At 40.5% G+C, this 26,527-nt stretch overlaps 3 protein-coding genes across 5 annotated transcripts; 1 reads left to right on the forward strand and 2 right to left on the reverse strand.

Moving 5' to 3' along the window:
• Positions 1–1,885: 1,885 nt before the first annotated feature.
• On the reverse strand, positions 1,886–13,062 carry LOC134179924 (exocyst complex component 1-like). Of its 2 annotated transcripts, none has more exons than XM_062646954.1 (25): positions 12,930–13,062; positions 12,728–12,858; positions 12,560–12,655; positions 12,430–12,496; positions 12,063–12,116; positions 11,877–12,010; positions 11,401–11,526; positions 11,231–11,332; positions 11,036–11,168; positions 10,867–10,976; positions 8,623–8,781; positions 8,398–8,503; positions 8,155–8,330; positions 8,016–8,099; positions 7,871–7,956; positions 7,784–7,807; positions 7,636–7,716; positions 5,980–6,118; positions 5,839–5,922; positions 5,618–5,771; positions 5,535–5,555; positions 4,404–4,528; positions 4,221–4,343; positions 4,090–4,161; positions 1,886–2,301 (listed from the first exon to the last, which is right to left on the reverse strand). In XM_062646954.1, the coding sequence occupies exons 1-25, from the start codon at positions 13,051–13,053 to the stop codon at positions 2,149–2,151; spliced, it is 2,664 nt and encodes an 887-aa protein (XP_062502938.1). In that variant the 5' UTR covers positions 13,054–13,062; the 3' UTR covers positions 1,886–2,148. The 2 variants fall into 2 exon arrangements, with proteins under 2 accessions (XP_062502938.1, XP_062502937.1); XM_062646953.1 differs by having other exon boundaries at positions 7,784–7,810.
• Positions 13,063–14,382: 1,320 nt separating this feature from the next.
• LOC134179280 (striatin-like) lies at positions 14,383–23,611 on the reverse strand. 2 transcript variants are annotated; one of them, XM_062646140.1, is made up of 20 exons: positions 23,424–23,611; positions 23,241–23,344; positions 23,011–23,087; positions 22,873–22,948; positions 21,119–21,448; positions 19,306–19,511; positions 19,113–19,247; positions 18,985–19,040; positions 18,829–18,925; positions 18,535–18,705; positions 18,347–18,474; positions 18,244–18,287; positions 18,054–18,170; positions 17,952–17,999; positions 17,761–17,882; positions 15,783–15,968; positions 15,597–15,725; positions 14,925–15,032; positions 14,765–14,851; positions 14,383–14,707 (listed from the first exon to the last, which is right to left on the reverse strand). In XM_062646140.1, exons 1-20 carry the CDS (start codon positions 23,598–23,600, stop codon positions 14,538–14,540), a joined length of 2,568 nt encoding a protein of 855 aa, XP_062502124.1. In that variant the 5' UTR covers positions 23,601–23,611; the 3' UTR covers positions 14,383–14,537. The 2 variants fall into 2 exon arrangements, with proteins under 2 accessions (XP_062502124.1, XP_062502123.1); XM_062646139.1 differs by having other exon boundaries at positions 19,101–19,247.
• Positions 23,612–23,669: 58 nt separating this feature from the next.
• LOC134179283 (leucine-rich repeat protein 1-like) lies at positions 23,670–26,359 on the forward strand. The gene is made up of 3 exons (XM_062646143.1): positions 23,670–23,894; positions 23,977–24,075; positions 25,248–26,359. Exons 1-3 carry the CDS (start codon positions 23,706–23,708, stop codon positions 26,223–26,225), a joined length of 1,266 nt encoding a protein of 421 aa, XP_062502127.1. The 5' UTR covers positions 23,670–23,705; the 3' UTR covers positions 26,226–26,359.
• Positions 26,360–26,527: the final 168 nt, after the last annotated feature.

A 26,527-nucleotide genomic window follows, 5' to 3' on the forward strand; every position in this document is an offset into this window, starting at 1 on the left:
ACTGACTAGCTAGAGCGGTTTCACTTGCTCTCACGTGACCATGTGAATCACTCAGTGAGTTCATCGAAAACTACGATCGAATTCACAGATTTTGAGTTGCACAGAGAAACCAAACAGTTTCCGCGCTGTCTTCTAGCTGGAGATGTGATGTTATAGACGCGATAGGAGCTGCTCAGATGTCTTCTGCTGATAGCGTCCACGCATGCAAGCAAAATTATGTAGTGGAACTCCGAAGTGTAGAGTCCCCGTTGAAGCGCCCTGAAATCCGCCAGAGTTTCAGCTAATGTACAAGTTCAAGTTCAATTAATTAAGTACATGCAGATCGTTATTCCCTCCTGTCACTCATGCATTGTGATGAGGACGTATAGTACCGCGTAGATCGAACACAAAAGCAACTTTGATCTTGTGCGCGACTTCGCACTGCATGAAGTACGCCAGCTTGCTGACTCGTATAATGACAATAAAGTACAACTGTCTACATCAAGATTTGTGAAACCGTCGTTCATCCAAATAAAGCAACAGCAATTACGTACACGCCACAGTAGAATTAATTACGCAAGTTATGGTATACAACGCAAATTCAGTGAGAAAAGTTCGTCCATTGCAGTGTCTACATAAATACAGAGCACCCAGTTCACGGTTTGCTAGCTGCTCGTATATTTGGTAACCGCTTTCGTTCCCTCCGATACAGCGTGCTTCGCCAGTTCACCGGGCAGTAGCAAGCGTACCGCGGTTTGAATTTCTCTACTGGTCACAGTACACTTTTTGTTGTAGCGAGCCAGGCGGCTTGCCTCGGCAGTGATGCGCTCGAAGACATCGTTGACGAAGGAGTTCATGATGTTCATGGCTTTGCTGCTGATTCCCGTGTCTGGATGAACTTGGCGTAGGACCTTGTAAATGTAAATAGAGAAAGTCTCTTTGCGACGCTTGTGAGTACCACTTCGACGGGACCCAGAAGCGCCTTTTCTTGAAGAATAAGCTACTAAACTCGGAGGTTCCATTGATTTCGTGTCGCCTGCGGCCTTCTTGCGTCGGCCAGCTCCGCTTGGCATTCTGAAATGTCAGCAGGGTAGACAATCTACAGGCAAGCTCCCAGTGGCCACACGTCAAGTGCTACCTCTATTCAGTCAAAACGCGAATGACAACAAAGTCGACGGTCATTGGACGGCCTCTCGCACCGCGACACCGATTGGTTACAGAGAGCTGACGTAACTCTTGTGACAGGTGCCAACGCCATAAATCAATCCATGCACATCATCTGTTCAGTTATAGCGACACTGAAGCCAAAGCTAACATCACTTGCAGCGTCCGACAGCTGTAAAAGAGTCAGGGTAGTGCTAGTTATTGCTGGCAATAGTGACTAATACAACCCCTACTCTGTATGTTTCGTTGTCGTGGTGCTGTATCTTACGCAGGTACATGCAAGTACGACTAGAATACCGCAAAGGGAAAAGCGTTTCTTCCTACTGCTAGAAGCAGGATCACCCGTAAACTTAAAACTATTTGCACTCCATACGCCCATTTGGCTTGAAAACAATCGAGATAATGATCTCGCTATAGCCCCTAACTAAAGATTACTACATGTATACGTGTAGCCACATGAACACTTGACTAAACACTGAACTCATTTTTACGCAGTGCAGCAAACCCAACGAAATGACCATACAACGACGGCTGGCCCGAGGTGAACCTGCTGACAGTAAACAAGTCAAGTGACCACTGTTTCGCCCTGAAATTCGATCTATGCTCAATCTATGCACCCTCAGCTTCCCTTGTTGTCCACCATGCGTCTGTCAAATCCTTCCTCTTTTGAAATCAATCCCTCCAGTTGATATGACAAAAGCGAGTGCAGCAGATGGCTTATGACCTGCCAAAGCGCCCCGAAATTGCGTTGAAGCTACCAATTATGTTACATACTGAGATTGCTAATACAATGTTGCGGAACATGCACATTCCCAAACTACAACTGAATGACCGCCAAAATGAAAATCCAACAGCAGTCTAAGTTAGTAAGACAACTAACCATTCTCTGACAAATAAATTCAACAAATTCTATAGAGATATATGGCTCTAAAAATCAACAATCCCGACTACATACCCATTCGCCTTCAAATACGTCATACATGGATTGAAACACACCCATTCTACTTAGTGTTGTTGAGCAATCATCGAAAAGTATGAAAGTAATTCGGCAAGAGAAAACTCAATTGCAATACCCGAACCCGGATAGCATTTGTTGATCAGTTCTTCAAAGTGCTTGTATTGCTGGATGAAGTCATCTTGCATGGAATGCCACACGACCTGGACACAAAAGAGCAGACGCAAATGAGAAACCGAATGCTAAACAGCAAGCCTTGACAAGCTCATATCATATACACAATATAGAAACTTCAGCAATTGATACTGGCCAGTGTGGAAAATAAGAAATTGTTTTGGATCGGACAAACTGAGTCTAAGTAGGACATTCATTTATCTATGGGTGACATGTCTCAATAAGTCCCGCCTCTACTGCAGCATTTTGCATATAGTTTTTAATAAGCTGTTATCATATGACAACAACAACGTCTAAGATGAAATATTGGCAGAAATTTGTATCGCGGTTTTCTAAGAAATTGACGGACAAAGCATAGTGGCGGGTTTATTTGGCTGTTGGACATCCTTGTTTAATAGCTGATATATGTCTTACCATAAGTGGTCTTGATGTGCTTGTGATTGACAGCTGTGTTCATGGCTCATATTCCCTGACTTACTGCGTAGTCTCCAACTACTGGCACAACAGACGGCAAGCAGGGATTACCTACTGATCCATGTGCCTGATGATGTCAACATATCCCTGAGGCCAAATTAATGGCGGATTTTATGTTGGCGGTCACCGAAAAATCCGCCAATCCGCCAAAATAAATTCCAACGCCAATATTTCATCTTATACAGTATATGGTTATGTGCTAGTAGGGATGCCACAAATTATCTCAATGCTGTAATTGCATTCCAGGGTTTTGCTACATGAGAGTTTTTACCAATGTCATGCGTCTATATCTTGTTAGGAAAAGAAAAATCATTTTGTTAGAATGTTGGCTTGTTTCTGTAGCCTATCGGTACTGTACTGTGTTTCTCATAGTATTGTGTTGCAAATGAAGTCTATTTGGAATAGCAGCACCTACTAAGTTCTTTCTAAACAAATACAGGTGCATTACGAACTTCTAGACTCAAAGTGAGAGCCAACAATGACAAGTTGACTGGACAGCTACAGTACGTTCCAGCTGAGGATTTCTATGGATAAATCATGCTAAAAGGCACCTATGCTCATGAAGTTAACACCATTGGAAAGCCCATCACGTGCTGAGAGACAAACTTCACACTGTCATATAGGTGTACATGTTTTGTCTGAACACTCCAACACTGATATAGATAGTACTTGGTCAGACAAACAACACAGTTGGTGGGACATTGTCCCATGTCCCACCATTATTTTCCACACTGCTGGCCCTCCTGTCCATATTCATTACTCGACAGTGTAAAGCGGATTGACACAACTCGTGCATATTAACATAAAATTGCAAACCAAATACGTATTCTATGCCATTCATGATTTATTACTGAATGAAGTTGATTCGACAAAGGTCGACAGCATTTGAATTACTGAATCAAGCTGATTCGACAAAGGTCGACAGCATTTGAATGTCTCACTATTCTAAAAACAATCAAACACATAAACTGTCCTCAACCGTATAAACACAATACTGGCCAAAATTCCACAGATCAAACTTTGGAAAACATAACATGTAAGGACTATAAAAATAAACTACAAGAGCAAAAAGTTGAAGGTCACAACATAACAGAGCCAATCACAGCCACAACGTCCTTACTTAAAGTGTGCGTGTGTGTGTGTGTGTGTGTGTGTGTGTGTGTGTGTGTGTGTGTGTGTGTGTCTGTCTGTGCGCACGCGTAATCCTATTGACACCATTGTAGATACCACACTACAGCAAAATCTCAAGTAAGGAAACACCATAAACCAGTTCATTACTCCAGTATGACAAACAAAACAGCACCATTCTAACATATCTACCGCTTGACCAATAATATTGTTACCTGCAGAAGGTTCTCTTCCTCGCAAAGATGCTTCTCAACTTTTCTGTACAGTGCATCGAGACCCTTCTTTACCTACAACAGCAAATTGAAATACGAGTGGTATGACCGCGTGAACAGTCAACACTAATTACACGTTCCCCTGGATACTCTTTGACATTTTTCCTCAGCTCTGCTTTATTGAATGCCAACTGGTAGCCAACTTCTTCATACTTGATACCAGATGCAACTAGGTCTTCAATGCCGTCGAAGAATGCCTAAACAAAATAGAACATCAGGATCACTGTCTGACATGATTCAAAACCAAAACTGTTTACACTCAGTTTCTCAAGAGGCTTTCCAAGGTAGGCCTGAATATAGGCATCCAAATGGTTCTTGTACCGTAGTTTAGCAAAATCCCGTGTAGTCTCCAAAGCACTTATTTTTAATCTTGACAGCATATCTACACAAAAACACATGTCACACAGAACGCCACACCACTCTCAGCAACAATACAAAAGAGTTGGATAGGAAAGTACAAATAAAATGCAGGGCAATTTCATGTCGACTACTGAGCAATTAGTTCGCTACTATCTCTATCATCTCTCCATGAATACCTTCATCTATTCCAACATAGAATATGACGAATGCTCAAACAGCAAAAGGAGATATAGCAGTGCATATGCAGGCATACTGTATGCAATCTATTTAGTGCAACTTCAATAGTCTACCTATAGCAATACGAAATAAAACAAATCAAAAATCCATTCACTAGAAGATGGTGTACAATACATCATTAAATGTCAATCAATAAATAATACTAAGAACAAAGGATACACTCCATAAAAATACTTCATTGCAAAATCAGAGTAATGTATTGTACGTCATTTCATTCTTCAAATTCAAGAAAAACTAACCTACTGTAGTCCCCTCTCCACTACTCCTACTGTGTATTCAAATAGACTCATACCCAGTCCTCTCCTCACGTTCTCGTATATGCACGTAATCAACCATGTGCTGGTGTTACACTATCAAGACTCATACAAAGGAGAGTGTAACACCAGCACGTGGTCAAGCATGTGCAACTACGGGCATGCAAGGAGAGGACTGGGTACGAGTCTATTATTCAAATAGATTTAGATCTTTATTTGTACTGATATTGAGATGCCAAGTACATAATGGCATTGATGTTAGAAATAAATACGCAGTGCTTACATACGTCAGTTTGAGGACCGTTTCTATAAACGTACAACAGTTACAAAGTCAAGTGAACTAAATCTGCCAAATCACAATGTCATTAATACCTTACTGCTACATGGACACAACCTGTTCACCTCTACCCCCTACACGCGCTCTTCAATTTGAAGGATCAAAGCAACACCTCACAAAAACCGTACACATCCATGCAAGCATATTCACCCACACAGCATGCATACTGTTACATACTTCCAAATAAAGAACAAACCTACCATAAAGGTGATGAAAATTCTCTGCAACACAGTATACAGCTATCAATTAACAATAGAAACTATTTCACAAAACTGTAGTATACCCATTGCTACAACATCACTAGGAGTCTTTAAGTGCTCCAAGGCAACTCGATCTACTGTCACAAGTATGGCATCCATAAGTAGCTTATATGCCTTATCTAGATCAGCACGACGATCTGAACCACGAATAATGTTCTCAGCTTGTATTGCAAATACCTACAGTGCAGCCACAAAGTACAGACGAATGGCAAGTCCAAAAACACAAAAACTCAGACAAACTAACCTTAAAGTTACTAACACAAGGTAAGATACCACACCTATGCTTTTTTGGTACTTTCATTTCTTTGACAAGATTTATTTGTCTGTCCTGTTAAAGAGTTGCAATTGAAAGAAAGGAAAAAGGCGTGCTCGTACTAATTCTTACCACAAATCGATCAAAGAGACGCTTGGCTATGATGAGAATCTTTCCTAAGATTAAGTGAAAAACAGAGCTGCTGTCCTGGTCTGATGTTTCGCCAGCCATGACATGTTGACTCACTCGACTTACCATTGTCAGTGAATTACTGATAAGAAACAGTCAGAATTAACGATTTCATTATAACTGAACCCATATTTCCACATCAATTATACGTTGTTGTCTGTCTGTCTATCTATCTGTCCATTCATACACTAACAGCACTGTATAGCAACGCACATACAGATGAAATAAAGCAAGTAATAGAAATCAATCCGTCTCCCTCTTAATATAATTGCAGTTTCATACACAAACGATATTAAGGCCTGTCCACACTGGCAACTGGATCGCGATCCAACCGCAACGCTGTCCACACTTGCAACTGGATCGCGATCTGTCCGAACCACATCGTGAGGTGGTTTCAATCGCGCAGATCGCGATCGGTTGAATCCAATTAGAAATAGTAGGCATTACCTTCACGTACGCTACGCGTGTAGTCAGAACATCTAACACTCCTCACTCGTCTTTGTTCTCGCTCACATTACATCGCTATATCAGTGCTTTCCACAAGCAAAGAAGCCACATGTACACATCGGTCATCAGTCACGTGATATCGAAATGAGGCGGAGGTATCGTTTTCAAAGTGCAGTGTGGATGCTCGCTATCCTGATCGAATCGCGATCCATTTTGGTATAGTGTGGACAGGCCTTTACGTAAATACTACCTACACCTACAATGTCCCAACCTATGTCATAAACTAAGATATCATGACCACAGCAATCTTAGATATCATCATATTTCTCTCGGACAGTAACTGATACAGTAAAACACTTTCCAAATGCAAGTTAGCAGTTGATGCCTTGACATGATTTCAAAGCAATCGTGAAAAAGACTGCAGTGTCTGCCTTGCCAGACAGCATCCAAAAGTAACAAACTCCTAAACAACAAATGTGACAATCATTTCAGCCACCGTTCACAACCCAGTCTGAAATTCCTTGCTCTGCCACTACTTAACGACAAACAACAATGCATTTGTGGTACAGGAGACCCTCACTTATCCGACTTTGTTCGAAAAGCGAAAATGACGTCAAAAGCCTGTTTGCACAAGTGCAGTGACAACGTGCAGTAATGGCGACGAAAGATACAGAGGCTTCTGGAATTAGTTTCAACTGTTTGGTGATTGTAGTTTGCACATTTAGCACACTTATCACGTCTACGTGCAATCATTTTATCACCAGTGTATTGTACATGTGCTAGAGTTCATAACATGTACACACTGGGACTAAAAATGGGCCGGCAATTCCAAGGTACGGTTGAAACTCCGACGCTTCAAATATCTGTTCTTTTCACTTATCTGACCTCTATTCCTCCGTGGCTTGCCCAAAGGGGGTCGGATAATCAAGGTCTACTGTATTTTCAACAATGTGCTTTTCTCTTGTCTCCAATAGTGAACCAGCAACATCAGTTTAGTAAGAGAAAACTACCCAAATGGCACAAAGTGCTAGGAATGCTCAACAGTTCAAGGCAGACTGCAACACATGCAGCTAAATTGCCCTCAATGTGCACTCAAGCTAAGTCCGCTGTGCACATAAGATCACCCATCACATGCACTTACTGATTACTTACATTCCATCTAGTCTGTCTCCAAACTGAACAAAACCCTGAAGTTCACTTTCCAGGCACGGAAACAGTTCTTCCATTGATCCTCTTCAATAAATTAACACCAGTACAATGACAGTCAGACTGTAAAAGTAATGTTACACAATAACCTCACCTTACAGTGATTCCTATCCGACTCCTGCTGTAACACAACACACACACACAATCAGTAACTTCACAATAAGAAAACATGAAGACACACTTTTGGGCTTGTATGTTCGCCCCTCGTTTTCGTCGCCTTCTGATTATTCCATCGGGACTTTCGGTACCAGCAGCAGCAGCACCTGGCTACGCAAATACACATAATCGTAATCACAACCAAAACCAGTATCAACAACATTCGTTACTGTGTCCAAAGCAAAAAACTTTCTACAAAAATATTGCTCAGCTTGACATAAAGGCTCCAACTGTTCTAGAACCATGTGGAATGCCTATACAAACAATTTCAGAAACAAATCCGAACATTGCATTGGACAAGCTTGGTACCTCATCAAACTTTCCAACACGTTCTTCGGCAGCCCCAACCATTGCACCATGAGTAGGGCTGTCTAGTGATCTGGCTGTTAGATCAACCATCGATCCTCCAGCCTTGATATTTTCCTTAGATAGCGATTTGCCCAAACTCACAGTTGATTGAGTCATCGATAATCTGGAATGTTTTACTGCAAAACAAAGTATCTCAGTTTACCACACCATATAGTGTATGTAAATTAGACAACAAAGCATTACAGATCTTCTTGTCGTGGTGGCTTTTAGATACAAGAGACTGCTTTACCAATTCCATAAAACCTTTCAGTTCCTTGTCATATACTCTACCCATATGAGCTGAGTATAACTACAGATGCAAGTCCACGTGTAAACAACTACTCAACCAATTATTGATCAGTACATTGTCACTACTATGGCAGACATTGACTATATCTGATTGTCGTGAAGTTTCTTGACTGTACATACCTTGCAAATTTCCTGGTATTGTTTCGAATCCACATCTCGTAGCCAACCCATTAATTTTGAATAAGGCAGTAGTTCTTGATGATAAACAGTATGAGAACGTAACATAAGAGAAGAATTGGTTGACTGATAGATTCCCATCACATCCATACCATCATCAGCCTAAACGAAAACAACAATCTAGCACTACACAATTTAGACATCATTTCAACAATTTCTATTACAAATTGATCGCAGAAACGACAATTGGCACTTTGTCAAAAACGTTTCGTACCAAGTGATCAAATTAGTTACAATAATACACACACATCTTACAAATATGTTCTAAATTCTAACCTCTAATGAACCATCTTTCTACAGTAATTTGACTGAGATTATGACCAGCAGTCAGTCTCAAAACATTCCCTATTGTCTCTCTACTGTTACTTTCCCAAACAACCCTGTCTAAAGAAACCAGTCTTCTTCGCAAGATCCAACACCTAACCAAACAGTCATCAAGTGCATAACAACAAGCAGTGCCCTGTGGCACGATGGCACTAGCACAAAATGATATTTCCATGTGGATTAGCTAATCATCACACCACTGAACAGTGCAATGCATGTGAGCAAAAACAATCTACACCTAAAACAGGCAATAACTTGTCAAACTACAACGTTGTCCAATATTACTACTGTACTACCATTACAAACATCTTGGCCAACACCATTCTTGAAATAAAACAGTGAAGTTGGGAAAACTACTGAAGAGTCCAAGAAGCAACAAGGGTAGCTATAACATTGATCAAAACAAACAAAAGACATAATGCACTGTATGATCCTTCGCTTGAAAAGATATAACCTTGCTTTGTCATCCAACATAATTTACCATGTCCACAAGAATCAAATCAAACTTGTTCTCGATAAACAACCATACCATAACAAATTCTTTCAAATCTCACAACAATTCTCATTTCAATATGCATAGACCACTTGCTTGGCATATATACCACATTTCCTGTTTAGAACCCTTTATCTCCCATAACATGACAGAGAGTACTTCTATTTTCAAGCTTGCGCATTGCCAAAGTTACACATCGCGTAGCAGCGAAACGACGCCATCTTTGTGAACCGCGTGTGCACCGCTACATAGTCTTTGATATATACTAGCAGCGCGCACTATACGGGAAAATTTTATAGCAGCCAAATTAGCATTGCGCATGTCTGAAGTTCGCAATGCCATGTGACAACAATATATACACAAAATAAATTATTAGCAATGTCATAGAGATCACCTATGTCCAAAATATACTTATGACGTTCCCAACTATAGCCACAAGAATGTGTATATACCTCGTTCTTATATAATCAATTAATCTAGGTAGTAGTACATACAAGTTCTGTGTTTTACATTTGTTGCACTTGCATATTTAGGTGTACTGTAATTGATTAATTAATGGTTTCTACTCCAACTGAGCAAGCAAATATTTAAATTTTGATAAATATATATTATTTAACACTTATCACAATATAAATTTATTGATATTAATGCTATTGTAGGCGTGTCAAAAATTTTTAAATTCCCTGACTCTCGCATTTTTTCCTGCAAACTCACTCAATTTGATTCAGCTGGGTTGGCAGGTTTGTATTGGCTTGGAATATATCGGGAGATGCATGTTTTCGGCATGTATGCAGATTAGAAAGTAGCCTGGATAACACCGCGGTAGACACAGGGATATTATTAAGCACCACGGCGCTTATTCGTTTCAGTTTGTTCTTCCCAGTGGTGTTCTTTTGAAGACGAAGCTCATCAAAGACAACGATTATTAATTTGAAAGTGCTGCAAATTAATTTTTTCTCTCCATTTTCGCACTCTTCTCTTATTCGGGCCATAGTGTCTCTCTGCTTCTCGATTTCCATGCCTAACTGCGTGCGATACTACTTCAAGCTTAAAGGAAGCTGTGTAGCTTCGGAGTCTTTACAAATTCATACCTACGTAAGTTGTACAGTAGTCTCATGGTGGCAAAATTTCTGCAAGTGATCAGATGCAAGACGGGCGCTAGACAAATGACCACGCCTTATGGCGTTCTTTCCAAGGTGCAGCGCGCTTATTCATCTCAGTTTGTTCTACCCTGTGGTGTTTTGTCACAGACAGCGCATTTTTTTGCAGGACAGCGCTTAATTAATGAGGAAATATGACAACAATCATAACCATTCAAAGTTGCTTTACCAGCTGGAGTCCAGCAATGTGAAAACTAAAATATCACTAACCTGCTTCACAAAGACACCACTGAGATGAGTTGATAAGCGCCTCACAAATGACCAAGTCAGTTGGTCAAAATTCTGTTTCTGATGTGACACAGCAGCCAGCATTGACATTCCTTGGGTGCAAAGCACACATTCACAACTCACTAAAATCAACAATACTTGAATTTATAACCTGGACTAAGAACCGCATCAGTTGCCTGCTGCAGTGCTAATGCAGCTGCTGTGCATTGGGACAGGCTCTGAGGATTGCTGAGATCACCACGTTGTAATAGATCTTCAGCAACCAAACCAAGATCTAATTTGCTCTATAAACACACAACATGTCCACTCAAAAATCAATCTCAGACAAGTATGCTACAAGACAAACCACTAATGATTCCACTTCGTCTAAAAGCCGCTCATGATTTCGATCTTCAATTTGAAGTCTCTTGTCTTTGTCATCCATATCCTCCATTGCATCCCGAACCTCCTGTTGACCAAACAGACATCATCCATGAAAGCAAGTGTCTCCTACCACGACATTGACAGTAAACTCACTTGCAATAGGCTATCATATGTACAAAGTTTGTCTTCTATTTTCTGTAACTCCCACAATGCCGTGTCCATCTGACTAAGGAGAAACACTACTTGTTCTTCTGAAGCTATAATGGAATGAATGTTTGCCTAACACACAAAAACAATATTGTTCTGCTACACTTATTCTAGTTGTTGTATATAAAACAAACAGCTAGAAAGCAGTTAGCAATGCAGCAATTAAAATACAAATTACATACACTTTGTACCATAAAAAACAAAGACATTTTCTCCCGTTAAAGTCAAGCCGTCCAGACGAACCACTCACCAACAATATCTCACCAAAGTGAGTCTACCAATGAATGATTAGAGAAAAATCACTAAAACCTGCACTTCCTTCTGACATCCCTAAGACTGCAATTCCTCACAATCCATATCATATAGTACCTCCTTCTGTACACAAACTATCACTAAATTCAGTAAATATAACACTTACTTACATCATCCAAACACGCCAGTTCTTCAGTCAGTTTCTCTGTAAGAGCTTCTACATTGCTAATTGACCACTCACACCCAGAGAGAATCTGCTCCAAGTCGGTTTCTTCCTTAGCTGATAACTCCTCATAAGCTTCCTCTAAACATCAGATGTCAACAAAACTGTTTCTATTGCAATGACACTTACTCACCAACAGGAGCAGTAGTATTTCCTAGATGACTAGGATCAAATACTTTCAATTGTTCTGAGAACAAAAACAAATTATAACTTTGCAATAAAATAAATTATTGATATCAACGTACTAAACTTACTGAAATTTTCTAACAAATTTTAAATTTCACATATCCAACATTTTAGCTCTGCTATTCCAAACCTGCCCAAGTCCTTGCCACATTATCAGCAGGTGACTAGAAGTAGTCTGCTGGTGTGTGCATTGCATATATACTTCCACTTTCACTGACTTCACCATTTTTAATACTTAATAATTAATCATATTAGCAGAGTTTAGACTTTCCAAGTTTGCTATTAAATGTTCTGACTGCAGTGATCAAACCAACCTTCCAAACGGTGCCTGTCAACATTATCAAATTCCGGTTTCTTCCTCTGCAAACACTTGTGACAAAGCTAAAGAAAGACAACAGCATCTACTGCTTTAAATCTGACAGCTACGGTCAAATAGTCACCCACTTTCCACAAGCACGTGATAAATGCGTTCTTCTCAGCAACACTAGATGCAGTCCATCTATAAGTTTTGTCAAATCGAAGGTCGAAATCGGGAGAAGTCTTTACAAGAGCAGAAAAGCAGATAGAACAGGCCATCTCGTTCACATTCTCTAGACATAAAAAATTCCTCACAGAGTTGGCTCCCTTGCCGTCGAGATGAATCAATTCGTCGAGCTTCCACGTTTGCTTTTTCTTGAACGGTTCTTTCTCAGATGCACGTTTGACTTGATGAATGGCTGCTTGAGGCGGTTGTTCGCTATTTACTGTGTCAATTCAACAGAGACCATTACATGCTGTCTACAGGGTGAGAGCAACAGTTAGAGTGACGACCTACCTGATGCACAAAGAAACCGAGCCTTTTTCTTTCGCCCTACTTTTGTGACGCTGACAACACCGACGAGTCGTTCATCAGCTTTTGAGAATATCTCGCTCTGCAAAGAATGACGAATGGCCGCCATTCCAGTGCATCTAGCGCGCTTTAGCCTTCATTGCCTCGAGCTTCCGAACGTAAATTTAGTATAATTTTAAGGTATGACATGGTAAATGCTATTAAAGATGTAATGACTAGGTATTTCTGGTTTGTCTAAATTTATTTGTAATCTACTTAAACTTTTCTTCATTCTCTAAGCCGATAGAATAGCCAGACAGATCTACCGCCCAGCTAATCAAGATTTCTAATTCTGACCAGCGATACTTAATTAACTTAATTAAATACAATCACGAATTTTCACACGTCAAGGTAAGATTCGGCTAAATAATTATCTTGTTGCAGGTAGGCTGAAATTGTTTGTTTACTTTCCACCTACAGTTCTGAACAGCTACAATTGCACCATGGACTCAACCGTGTTATCAAACGAAAACAAGTAAATTGTTCTTAAAAGTCACTCTATCTGTAACGTGTACTCACCATTTTTGTACTGAAGAAGTCTGCCATTCATGATGCAAATGGCATGTTTAATTAATTATGTATGAAATTTTGCTCTCCTGACCGCGGTGTCTCACTCTACTTACATTATGCTGTCCGTACCATAACTCCAACCCAAGTCATCTGGTACTAACAAATAGCAGTACGTGGTTAACGTTACAAGATTCCGTATGGTGAGACTCTCTATTACTATGTGCCTATTGCAGACTGTAGTACATTACTAGAGTCACTTGTAGGCCACACAATATAAACATCTAAAGAACTTCAACCACGTACCAAAATACAGCTGCTGCCAAAACGACAAGTTCTGTCAACACAGCCTGTAGTCAACACTCCATTTCCTTACAATTTGTGTGGAATGTTGTGATGAAAATCAGCTGTGGCCAATACCTACACGATTCCACATAACAACTCACCACATTATTCAAGTTGTACTCATCAAAAATTTCAATTAATTACTTAGTAACTCCTAGATGATTAGAAATCTTCGTTGAATCCTCAATGTGCAACATGTTTCTGTTATGTATATCACACCACTCACAACCTGAATGATTCTCTTATGCTTCACAGAGTTGGAGACTGTGGCAGATAGCTCTCTGTATGATTAACACAGCTCCTCATATGTCAACATGTACTCTTGGAGTAGTGTCGAGAATACTGTCCTGCGACTTCGGCATCGCTATAAACCCTATTGGCTCCCTTAGCTACATAATTACAACTTTGCCACCAGGAAAAAATCTTAGAAGACATTCACAAAATATCCTGTCGTTTTCCTATGGTACAGTAGCAAACGACCACCACAAATGTCTGTGCTTGGTCTACATACATAGCCACTTCAATTCTGACTGAGATACAGCTAGAGCACAGAAATTTCACTCCGTTTCATTGCAATGCTATGAAATGGATTCAAATAACTACAAGCCAACTTCGGTAGGCCTTCATTAGTAAATCGTAACACAAGGTCACTTTGGGAAGAGACAGCCTGCATGTTGTCCCATTTATGTTGCTGCTACATATTCACATAAAAACCTTCACTATTGAATCTGCCCCTGCACTTCCTATCATTGGGTGAACTGGATGAAATGCTATATCACAGATAGACTCTTCGTACTTCTTTCGATGTGAAGTAATATCATCCACACATGATTTGGTATCAAAATTCCACAACCGTAAAGAACAGTCGTGACCTAAACAAGACCCAAAAAGGTATTAGCCAAATAACACCAGAAAAATGTGCAACATACTTCCTGATACTACAAATAGGCCATTCGGATCGACTGCTAGACTAGTTACACCATCGGTATGAGCCACCATTGAGTGTAGCTGCCGACCTGCAATATCCAAATCACTCAATCAACCATTGACCCGATCCGATCACAAGCTCATTGACTGGCTTCTTGTTACCGGTTCTGTTATCGTAGAATCTAAGGTGTCGATCTTCATGTGCTGTGACTGTCACAGGCAACGTAGGATGACTCGCAACTCTATTGATTCGTTGCAACCCTCCTTGTTCTACAAACAAAAACAGAATGAGAATTTTAGTAATCACTCCTGTGCATCCTCGGTGATTCTTCACAATCACTGGCAGTACATTAACAACTATAACAGTAACCAATACTTCAAAAAATGACAAAAAGCAGTACATCTAACCACCAACCAAGCCAGCTCTTGAGCACTGTTGTTAATTTCGGCACCAACAAAATCAATTAGCCTCTACTGCATTATGTCAAGGCTACTGAGTAATAAACTGCTACGGAATGACTATACCCTCACAGAACCAACATTTGCTTACCTGAACCACATGACACTAATGTGTATGTACATGTACAACTATCATAACAGCACAGACAAACATCTCAGTCAGACCAAATACATTCCACGCAGCTGTTGCAAAAATCATTACTGTACACAGTGAGGGCACCGTCCAAACAACACAAGGTACACAAGTTGCAACCAACAGCAGAACAATTACCACACTTACAGTAGCAAAAGCAAATCAACACAAACTCTGAATGAAGTTAAACTACCTAAAAAGGCAAGACAGTAAAAATGTTCGGTTCTAGTACGATTTCATACCTGGGCAATCATTGAAAGTAACTACAGGTGATGCCGTCTCCACATCATAAACTATTCCCTTCCCATTAGTAAAGCCAGTGACCCACTGTTGGGGATTACAGGGCACGCTGTCAACGGAAGTTGGCTGTCCTGCACCAGACACATCACATCAAAATTGTGACCGACACAATGATAACAAGATCACACCGTCTGAGATGTCGACAGTTGCTAATAAAGGTTGTTCAGCATCATGTCTCCATAGTCGACACGTACTGTCTGCAGCACAGGAAACGAGAACATTATCGTGTCCTGGTAGCACTACTAGATCCCACACAGCATCTGTGTGTCCCCGCAGTATTCGCCTAAATTTGTCTGTCAGTTCATGACAGCCTCCTATAACGAGCCAACATGTCACAAATGTTTTCAGATAGCAAAACAGGTCACCAAACGTGCACATTATCAAATTAGAAACAAATAAATCTACGAGTCAATCAACATGCAAAAGTCAAACGTGAGTACTTGAAACAATCAATAGTAGAAACAGGTAAGTGCAACCAACCATTCTACGAACACGATGAAAAACACAGTCAGACAAGTAAATGAAGAAAACAATGCAAATGCATACAGAAGCCAATTATGATAGTGAGTCACTAGATATGACCACATCTTTCATTGTTTGCATTACAAGTCTTGCTTTATACCAAAAAAAGACAAATGTACAATACAAGAAAAATGAACACTAGCAGAGAAACAGATACCCCACAGGGTACATGCAGAGGAGGACGATTACTAACGTGTGCACTTTGAGGGCAGCTTAGTCTTCAACCAAAGAGCAACGTCAAAATCCCGTACTTGATCATGCGGTTTGCTCATTGCATGCAGCAGTGTCTTGGGGCAACATCCGGCAGTGGCGGTAGTCGTAGTTTTGAGGGCCTGCAAATCATTCTGTTACAATCTCCGTTGTTTTTCCGTAGTGGATGCACAACTAGCGCATATTCCTAGAGCCTGAATGAAAACGGCGAGCAAGGTGTTGCTTTTGATGGATTCTGCCACCCGTTGCTGCTGCATGACATTACAATGCGTCTCATTTGACATATAGGCAAGACTGGTCTCTATACGTACCTAGTCTGAGAAAACCGGTAGAATAGACACCTACTAGATCTCGCATGTACGTAGACTCGACCCAGTCCTCCCTTTTCGTCATCTAGACAGCGATTCACACGATTCTTATAAATCACTGTAGGAGTGCTACCAGTATGTCTGATTACGTGTACATTTTTCGCTGAACTCATAATGCCAATAATCAAACACGAGAAGGCACGCGCGCTAGCTTGTAAATGAGACCGATTTTGGTCGCTATATGCGCAAATAACAATAGCTAAGTCAGAGGTTGAAGCTCCATGTACAATCAGCAATAGTTATTCCTTTCTCCTGTTGACTCTAGAAGAGCTAGCATTTGCAAACACAAAGTAACGGAACAAATTCCAACAGACAATCTAAGTATTGTACGAGTCCTTCTGCAGGCGATTTCGTTGGACAAGAGGACACGTTCCATTGTCTAACAATATCTAGATGCAGCACCATGCTAGAAAGTTCCTACACTGAGCAAATTTGCTACTTCAAACTATAGGCGAGTCATTAGCGCACGTTAGTAATCGCCCTCCTCTGGGATACATGCATGCACAAACAACAAAAAGACAAACAAAGAAAAACTAGAAAGACAGACAGACAAACAAGCGAAAAGGCAAAGCCCTTTAATTAATAAAGTGGTGGACAAGTTCACTTGTAAGAAATATACAGACTATTATTGACTGACAAAACAGGCAAACAGGCAGGCAGGCAGACAGGCGGGCAGGCAGGCAGGCAGGCAGGCAGGCAAGCAGACAAAGAGACAGATAGACAGACACACAGACACACATTACACTATGCTTGCAGGGTCTAGCCAATCACCCCTCACAAGGCAAAAACTGTTTTGTCGAAAGATCTTTAACCTCGTAGAGAGGAATGGCTGACTGGATGCTCAAGCCTAGAGTACGTCACACTAATACAACATATTAATATAGAAACCAACATACAGACAGAAATAGAGCAAAGTAAGAAGGCAAGAAGACAAACACATCATCATCATCATCTATTCCACAAACAACAGATGCGCAATAAAAGTCAGTGAAAACTGAACTCTTACCGTATGGACCATACGTATCACACGATGAACTAGGCAACAACCAACGACATATCGTCATGTCTGAACTGCCACTAAACACATACGATCCGCACAGACTGGCACAACAGCACCAAACGGCGGCCCTGCATAAAACCCGACCATTAGAAGTCAAATCAGACAATCCAATCGTCTCAAACAAGACCATTCATTACCGGTGTCCTCTAAATGCATACACGGGCTCCAAGTCACAGATGTTACTCCTATGCATGATAAAATCCAATATAATACTTCAGATGAGATTTCGAGATGCCTACCTCCTAGCTTGTGGTGGTTTCTGTATATTCCACAACTTCAGTGTACAATCCTCAGATGCAGTCACAAGAATGGGTTCTGTGGGATGATATGCGAGCGATCGAACACAGTCAAAGTGGCTATCAGAACAAGCACAGTCTGAATCGACTAAAACTAAAGATGTAGCGAAATCACATAACAGAGTAAAGTTACCTCTTTAAGGAGTACTTCTGACTCCACGTCTTTGGGGCTGTAGTCTGTGACATGCACGCTGAGACATACATCGTATGCATAGTGATATGTTAGCTGCACTTACGCCATATTGCGACTCGGCTTCATTGTGTATGTGTTCAGGCAAATTGGCTAAATCTCCTAAACCCAAGCCAACAGACTCACCATCAGGTGCACCTCTACCACCATCCGTTTGAAGCAATGCTCTTTTGGCTGTAATTTACACACTATATTGTCACATGACACACACACACAAGTGCAGTAAACTCTTACTCTTTCGCGGTATTCGTGGTCCAAAGGTTGGCATCTCACTATTCAGCACCGATTCTTCGGTGATGTCAGTGTTTGACACGGGTAACACAGACTGAAAGTTGGACGTGAGACCAACTTCATCTCCCTGATTCAGAGATGTCATCATCTGCTGCAACTGGGAGTGCGTTGGACCTAACAAATAAACACAACCTGTCATTACTTTCTATGTCATTGACACGTATTATTATGCAAACATAGATTTTCTCGCATAAGTTCATTGCCACACAACACAATCGAGGACAGCTAAAACCTTACGTTTCGACTGCTGTGCCTTTTTCTTACGATCTTGTTTATATTCATCTTTAAGTTTTGACAACTGTTCCGGATCAAGGCCCAACTTCCACTCATTTCCCTGCATCAGTTTTTCAACATCAAACAAACATACTAAAACAAACAACAACCTGTATTTACCCCTAAGTAAAGAGATGAATGTTGTCCACTTGTTGGACCACTATCTGCTATCAATTCTATATTCGATCACATTTATTAGAATATAATTACCACACTAGTTACTGGAAAAAGCATACTTGCGTCCATACCCTGAGAAAATTCTTCTTCGGGTCGTGATGGTGGTTCTCTGTGATCCTCTTCTTCGGCTTCATGAGACAAAAACTCAAACTCTGCAATCGCAGCTTCTTGATCAGGATCCAGCAAGTCAACATTACCGAGAGCATCTACAGAAGTAAATACCATACAAACAAAGCAATAATAACAAACCCTAAAGAAACTTGCTTTTGTCTAATTGGGTTCTGCTTAATTTATTGCTGCCTTTTGCACCATCATCCTCATCTTCATCGCTATCTTTATCGTCCTCATCGCCATCTGCAAGATCCTTGAGAAAGTTGAAATGTGCAACTACAGTCTCCTCTTCAAATAGGCCCTCTTCACTGTTCGACCCAGGAAATGAGGTCAGTTCTGGTGATTTTGGCTTCACAGGACTAAAAACAACTCAACTTTTATAATCATATGAAACCAACAGCCAATAAATGTGTTAAAGACATGCATAGGACAAAATTGAAAATGCACTCACCACAATTACAATCGCTATGAATATACTTAGCTACTAGTATCATTACATGAAAACTCCAATCACGTCAAAATACTCAACTGCATGCCACACAAGCGACAAACACACTTTTGTTCAAACACGCAACAAAACTAAAGACAAAGTAGGAAATTTGTCAATTACTGCATGCCAAGCTTTCAGAACACAGTAAACTGTTCTCAAAATCAGTGATAGGAACACTTCACTGTCAAAATCCGTTATCCAAACCGCTCACTTATCAGTCTCAATACATTTAACAATGTAGAATTGTATTTGCTACATGTTCAACCACACAAATCAATGCAACCACCTGAACGATACATAAAAAGCCTATACACAGTATAAAAGCTCTCTGCTGCTTCTGGCAACATACACACTATACACAAATAACATTTCAATTCGTATTAATTAAACAATAAGGTTAGAATGCAGCCTGATCGGCTACTCTATCAAGAAACATTCGTTTGAGCAACCACAGTTAGGAATCATCCATAATTGTCGACATTTACTCAAGCACGCAAGAGGTACAAGCTCTTGGGGTGAAGCATAAAATGTCGATAATTTCTTTGGGCCCAGAAGTAGATAGGAAGTGATACCGAAGTCAAGAAATTGCACTTACACGTACGCATGTTGGAAATACCTATGAATGTAGCTATGTAACTATCCATGGCACGTGTATCAGGCGTATAGCACGCGCTAAGTGTTCGTCGCACGTGTTTAAAGCATACACGACGTGGAACGGTAAGTACCCTGTGTAGTAGGTACTAACAGACCTGTGTAAAAGACCTTGCGCTGTTCATACAACACCGGCAAACAGTAACCAGCAGTTAGTGAACGCTTTGTCTTTGCCAGCCCATCTGTCTCACGAGAAAGCTGTTTAGAAAGTACAACGACAACAGAAGACTGCTGACCAGAATAATGAAATGTGCATATCAATCTTCGCAAGGGCTTCTAATTATTTGTTATTGTAATACCATTAGAAATAGGTTCACATGACCAACATTTTTTATGTACGCTTAGGGGGGAGGAGGTAGGCAGAAAAGAGTACGCTTTGTACTCTTGAGTAAACGTCAACAATTATAGATGACCCTGTAAATTCTCACAAAATTCAACTCTCACTGAGCTTTACTTGCTTTATGTACTTGTTCACAAAAATCTGTAAACAACCCAATCGTTCTAAGCATGATATTTGTGCAAACGAAATCCCTTCAGTTTTCACATGGCAGACTTATTTTAAAATAAGAAAGTATAACTCAAACACCTTACAAGATACACATACAATTTCACCATAACTGACACTTCAGTTTGACTCACAGGCCATCACAACATTTTCAAATTTATTGATCCATACGTTACACAATTACACAGAAAGACCAACAGATGACCAGCAACATAATTATCCTAAATGCAACAGATTACGCCAAATGCATCAAGTCAGTGCAAATCCACAACCATATATTACATAAGCTCGAAAATAAAGACACTAATGCATCATCTCACCTTGACACAAGTTGTTCATCTTGGGTTTGTTCCATACCTCTAGATTTCAGCGTTACATTCAAAGAACTTCTATGGACCTTCTTACTACTTTCACTGTCTGAAGCTTTGAAAAGAGATGCTTCAACAGACTCCACTGGTACGGTATTAGGAGGTCCGTCCACGCTAGTCTTCCTAGCCGATGATACAGATGCAGGTAAGTGTTGTGATGCAACAGAAGTAGAAGCACCAAAGGCCGACAGACTGTCTGAGCTTGGGTGGCTAAGAAGAGAATTGATTCTACTTGTCCGTACTCCAATCACAGCGTCAGCGTATCCTATCTCTTGTAAATATCTGTAAACATAACCAAACACACAACTGGTCACTTGCTTAGTCATAGATTAATTATGCTAACAAATTAAAATTGCCATAATGGTGCTATTGTCTAAGGTTTAAACTAAAGTAAAATAAACTGATAGATAAAATACTATAGTATGTAATGCATCTGCTCGATATGAGGTATAGAGTAGTCTCAAGCTTGTTTCATGATATTGATTATGATATCGGTTATGTCCTAATATTGCTGCTAACGATGATAATGTTTGACACTGATCTGTTCCATAGTTTCGCGATGCACTTGTGTATCAGGAATGATCTAAGTTTAGTATAATATATAAGTTTAGTATAATATATAATATCATCGTCTACTATTGTGTAGCTATGTCTCTCTCCCTTATCATTAGTACTGTTAGTACAAATGTAAGTAAGGATGTATGTACTACTACAGTAGTCCTTCCCGATTATGACCACCCCAAAGCCAACAAACTTGGCCCCTTCATGAACAATCTTGTCATCAGTGATTAGTTGTCGCACATCAGAGGGGTCGTAAACAAGAGCAACTGCTGTACTACGAGTGCTGTAACACAAACCTCAAAGTGTTTCTTTTACTTTTGATATTTTCTGCTGTGCCATAAACATAAAAAGCATAAACAGCACAACAAACACAAAACAACAGATTGTCCCATCTTCGTCATTGCAAGTTCTAAATTTTGTGTATCGTTTCTGATTAATTAAGAACAACTGCATGCTTCTGTTGTTGCAAAACCCTTAGTGTAGTGGTTAATGTTGTAGTCACTTCTACTATTTTCGTGTCAATGTAACATTATGATTCTCACACCAGCATCAGTTACTCTGACAAGTTCAAAACCTTCATGTCAATATCAGAATAAAGACCTTACACTTGACAATGATGTCAGCGCATCAGGACTCATTGACGCTACTTACTTCGACATTATGAACCTAACCAATCTCTCTAAAAACAGCAATACTCTGTAAAATCACACAGCATTGCAACATACTTTTAGTAAGGAAGTTGAGCGTTTGCCTCTAGGCAGTAACACCAAAATACTGTTAGTGATAAAATTGCATAGATTACTTTAATCACGATAAGAATGACAACATCACACACAAAAATCCAGTGCAAACCGACACATGTCTGCTAGCACTGAAAAAAGAATGTGTATGACCAACCCTGATAGTCGAGAGTTATCAGTATATCTAATACAGTATTACTGCTAGACATCTCTACAAGCTGCACAACTCAACAGAAAGTCTACGCCTACAATTGTTTAATAGAAAGATGTACGTAAACATGCATATACACCATACACCAAGTACCAATAACACTCAAAACTCAAAAGAACTAACAAATACACAACCATACAAGTAACCACAAACCACTTCAAGATGCATCATCAACATCATCATCATCATCTTACTGTCTTAACAAATGGCGTCCTTGTCGTCGACTTGCCTGCTGCACTTCACTGACAGCACTGCTCATGTCTCGCACAGCTATACACAACAGAAGCAACTGATGCCCATCAAGAACACCAACGAAACCACCTGGTCCTTACGTTCCCTCTGCCTCTTGATCTTCACCGGCTCGGAAGGATTCTCTTCCATCCCGTTCTGCATCCGATGCACCTTCGCCCTGGTCAGAAGACACCAAAATTCAGAGTCACGCCCCCGCGTGTCAACAATACCTGCGGAGTGTAGCCATCTCCACGCACGAACTGAACATGCCTCTACTCTGTAACACCCGCCAGACTCCACCCTATCCTGTTTGACAGAAGATTGGCCCCACCTTTCTTGCTTCAGTGCATACTCCAACATTTTGATCCTTCTCAGCAGGTCGCGTTTCAAGTTCTCTTGTCCCTTGCGTTCGCCTTGTAGAAACGCGATTTTCGTCTGTAACGACATTCCATAAAACATGTTACAAGACAGAGCAGCCTGACGTCAGGATGTAGCTGAGTAGTCGTCTGGACACCTTCAATTCGGCGCGTTCCACCTCCCAATTGGAGCGCTCGCGTTCGAAACGCGTCCATTCGTGTTGAAGAAAATGCAGTACGCCGGGAATCGTATACAACTGTCTACCTCCGTCGCTGTCTACTGGCTGCGCCGAGAACGTCGCCGACGCACCTTCATCTTGCGGTGCCTCCGACATGATGGCCGGGCTACGAGCATGCGCACGCTTTGAACGAGATGTAACGCACTTTAGAGGCGGGACAAGCAAGGCCGCGAAAGAGTTCTTGTATCGCCGTTTCGTGACATGAGATTGTCTTGCGATGTTCACGTCGTCTATTCACTCCTTACATCGCCGGCCACCGCCAAGCCCGTAAAAGCGACGCTAGCGTTGGGAATAAAGCCGCGCGTGAAGACGTTGCTGACGACGACGACGAAAACGTTGGGCGATGTAACTTTGCTGCTGTGCACTGGCAAGCAGACTAAAAAGTATGAGGTAAGTATGCTATGTCACACGATGTGGAAGGTTGATGATTGTAGTAATGCGGGGGTGGCTGTTTTTGGCTTCGCTTTCACAGGTTAGAAATAACGTGTTGAAGGTATTCAAGAAGTACGTTGGTCACGGTAAGGCGACGCTAGTACTTCGGAATCCTTCCCACCAACTCTACATCAGCAAGGTCACGTGACACTATTTAATAATATTTAGTTGGTGGGGATGTGAGGTATATATATATATATATATATATATATATATATATATATATATATATATATATATATAGGTGATTCAATGATATCCGTTTATTAATTATCTGGTATGTGAAGTGTAAATGTTGTGTGTAACTTGGACAATGAAAATACTTGCTTAATACAGATACCTTGGATTCCTCTAATGGCCTGGAAGTTTTGAGGCAAACATGCAGCTGGCAGTGAGTACACCCGTTACTAGGGCCTAAGGCCACACCCTATAACGTGCATTAGGCTTGTTTGCTCATATTTGGAGAGCTTGCTATAGCTCTAATTTTCTATCTCTATGCATCGCCTCAATTTAAAAATTTTGGAAATAAACTTTGTGTGATACAGATTTAGTAAGAATATGGTGTAGCAAGTAGAGCTTGTGTGATGTGTTTATCTTCTCTCAACCGCAAGACTGTCCGAGTTTTTCGAAGAAGTTGCATGTTGCCAATCAAACATCAGATGTTTGAAATTCTGAAATGATTGAATAAAGGTCTCTGCTTATTAAGTAGCTATAGTTATGCATAAATGATAGCAGGTAGTGCTAAGTGAGAGATGTACAGTATCACTGTATGTGTATGTGGGATGTTGTGAACTAAAGTCAATACAGTTACAATACAAGTGAAGTGAAGAAGTATTGCATATTGCCTAATAGTGCAGCAACTTCAAAGTGGAATGTAACTACACATTTCTATACACATTCATCAGAATATCAGCAGTGTGGCAATTGCCAAATTTATGTTCACAGCCAGTCAAGATTCACTCAAGAATAGCTTCTTATGCCCAAGTCAATACAATGAGAATGATGTTTATCGTGCCAAATTGCCAATGTACGTGGATGTCATGACGTCTTGCTTCTGCATGTGCTATGTATACTATAATACAGGCAACAAGTTTATAGTGATACAACAACCCATGGTATGTCACTGTGTGACGTAAACGTGTAGACCCATTGTATATCATTGTGTGACATGAACTTGTTTCCTGTATACCTAGCACTTGCACCTTGTTGTGCGTTATAGCATTGTTCTAAGCTTTACATGGTATTTGTCAGTTTACGTTCAACTGTGTGATGTAGCTTTCATTTCTAATGGTTTATTTGGTTGTATTTTAGGCTGATCCTGTTCATTTGGAAAAATTTCTCAAACTCGTGGTTTTACACATGAAACCTTCTCAGGATCAAATTCCTGTTCACCTGCCAGAACTTCCCAACGCAAGAGATTTACTTCATTTAGATGAACGACCCAAGTTGAAGTTGACGATCACCCAACGGCAGAACTACCCTTTAAGAGATGGCTTTCCTTCTACAGTAGAGACACTGGTGATACAAAACTGTATGTTGGCTAAAGTGGACAGTAGAATCATAGAATTGGTTCACCTTCGTATCTTGGATCTGACTCATAACAAAATCAGAGAACTGCCGAGCTCACTGGCAAACTTAGACAAACTTGCCGAACTACGACTAGCTGAAAATCGTTTGTCTTCCTTTCCATCATCTATATGTCAGACTTCATTGTCATGTTCTCTCAAGACCCTAGACTTGTCAGATAACCAATTGGTTTCGTTACCTGCTCAATTTGGGGAAATGGTCGGTCTTGTTAGCCTTAACTTGGCTAATAATCAACTACACACCTTGCCATATACATTCCATCGTCTCAAAGCATTACAGAAGCTCTTACTACTTAACAACAAGCTTCGTTGTTTACCTTGTAATATGCACTATTTGCACCTTGACACCCTAGACGTATCTGGGAATGAGTTTGCTAATGAGAAATCAGTTTGTATCATGCAGTCAAGACTGGGAGTACTGTCACTGATGGAATTATGCGGCCGTGTCATGAACTGTTACCGAATTCAGTACAATAGCTCATGTCTGCCATTGCACTTGTGTTCCTTCTTGGATGCCTGTCGGACTTGTATGTGTGGCAAGCCCTGCTTTGTCAGCTTTGAGCACTGTCTGGGACCGGTGGACTCTCGACGCATGGCAAGAACTGTTATTACTGACAGCAGTCGCGACATACCAATGGAAGCCTTTCTATGTAGTATTGAATGCAAGAAACGTTTTACTGGTAAAGGGCAACTCGTGCTGTAGAGTGCTGATATTGCATAATAAGTTAATGCCAAACTAGTTTATTGGGCAACTGAAATAGAGATGCTGCAATGGTGGATCAATATTTACGAGTAATACAGTGAATTTGCTGTTATCCCTTCCTAAATCCATACTTTCAATTAATTAATGCAACACAAATTCCAATGAACAATTGATGTATTGAAATAGAAATCTTTCCATTATACACGAGAACTACTACAATATCATCGTCACTGGGAGGTCTTTATTGTTGCTACTCTGTATGCTTAGTTGTAGCTTCACCCTCACTGTCAACATGATCAATG

The sequence above is a fragment of the Corticium candelabrum genome, chromosome 5 (assembly GCF_963422355.1).
Source record: "Corticium candelabrum chromosome 5, ooCorCand1.1, whole genome shotgun sequence".
In the NCBI taxonomy this organism is placed as follows: domain Eukaryota; kingdom Metazoa; phylum Porifera; class Homoscleromorpha; order Homosclerophorida; family Plakinidae; genus Corticium; species Corticium candelabrum.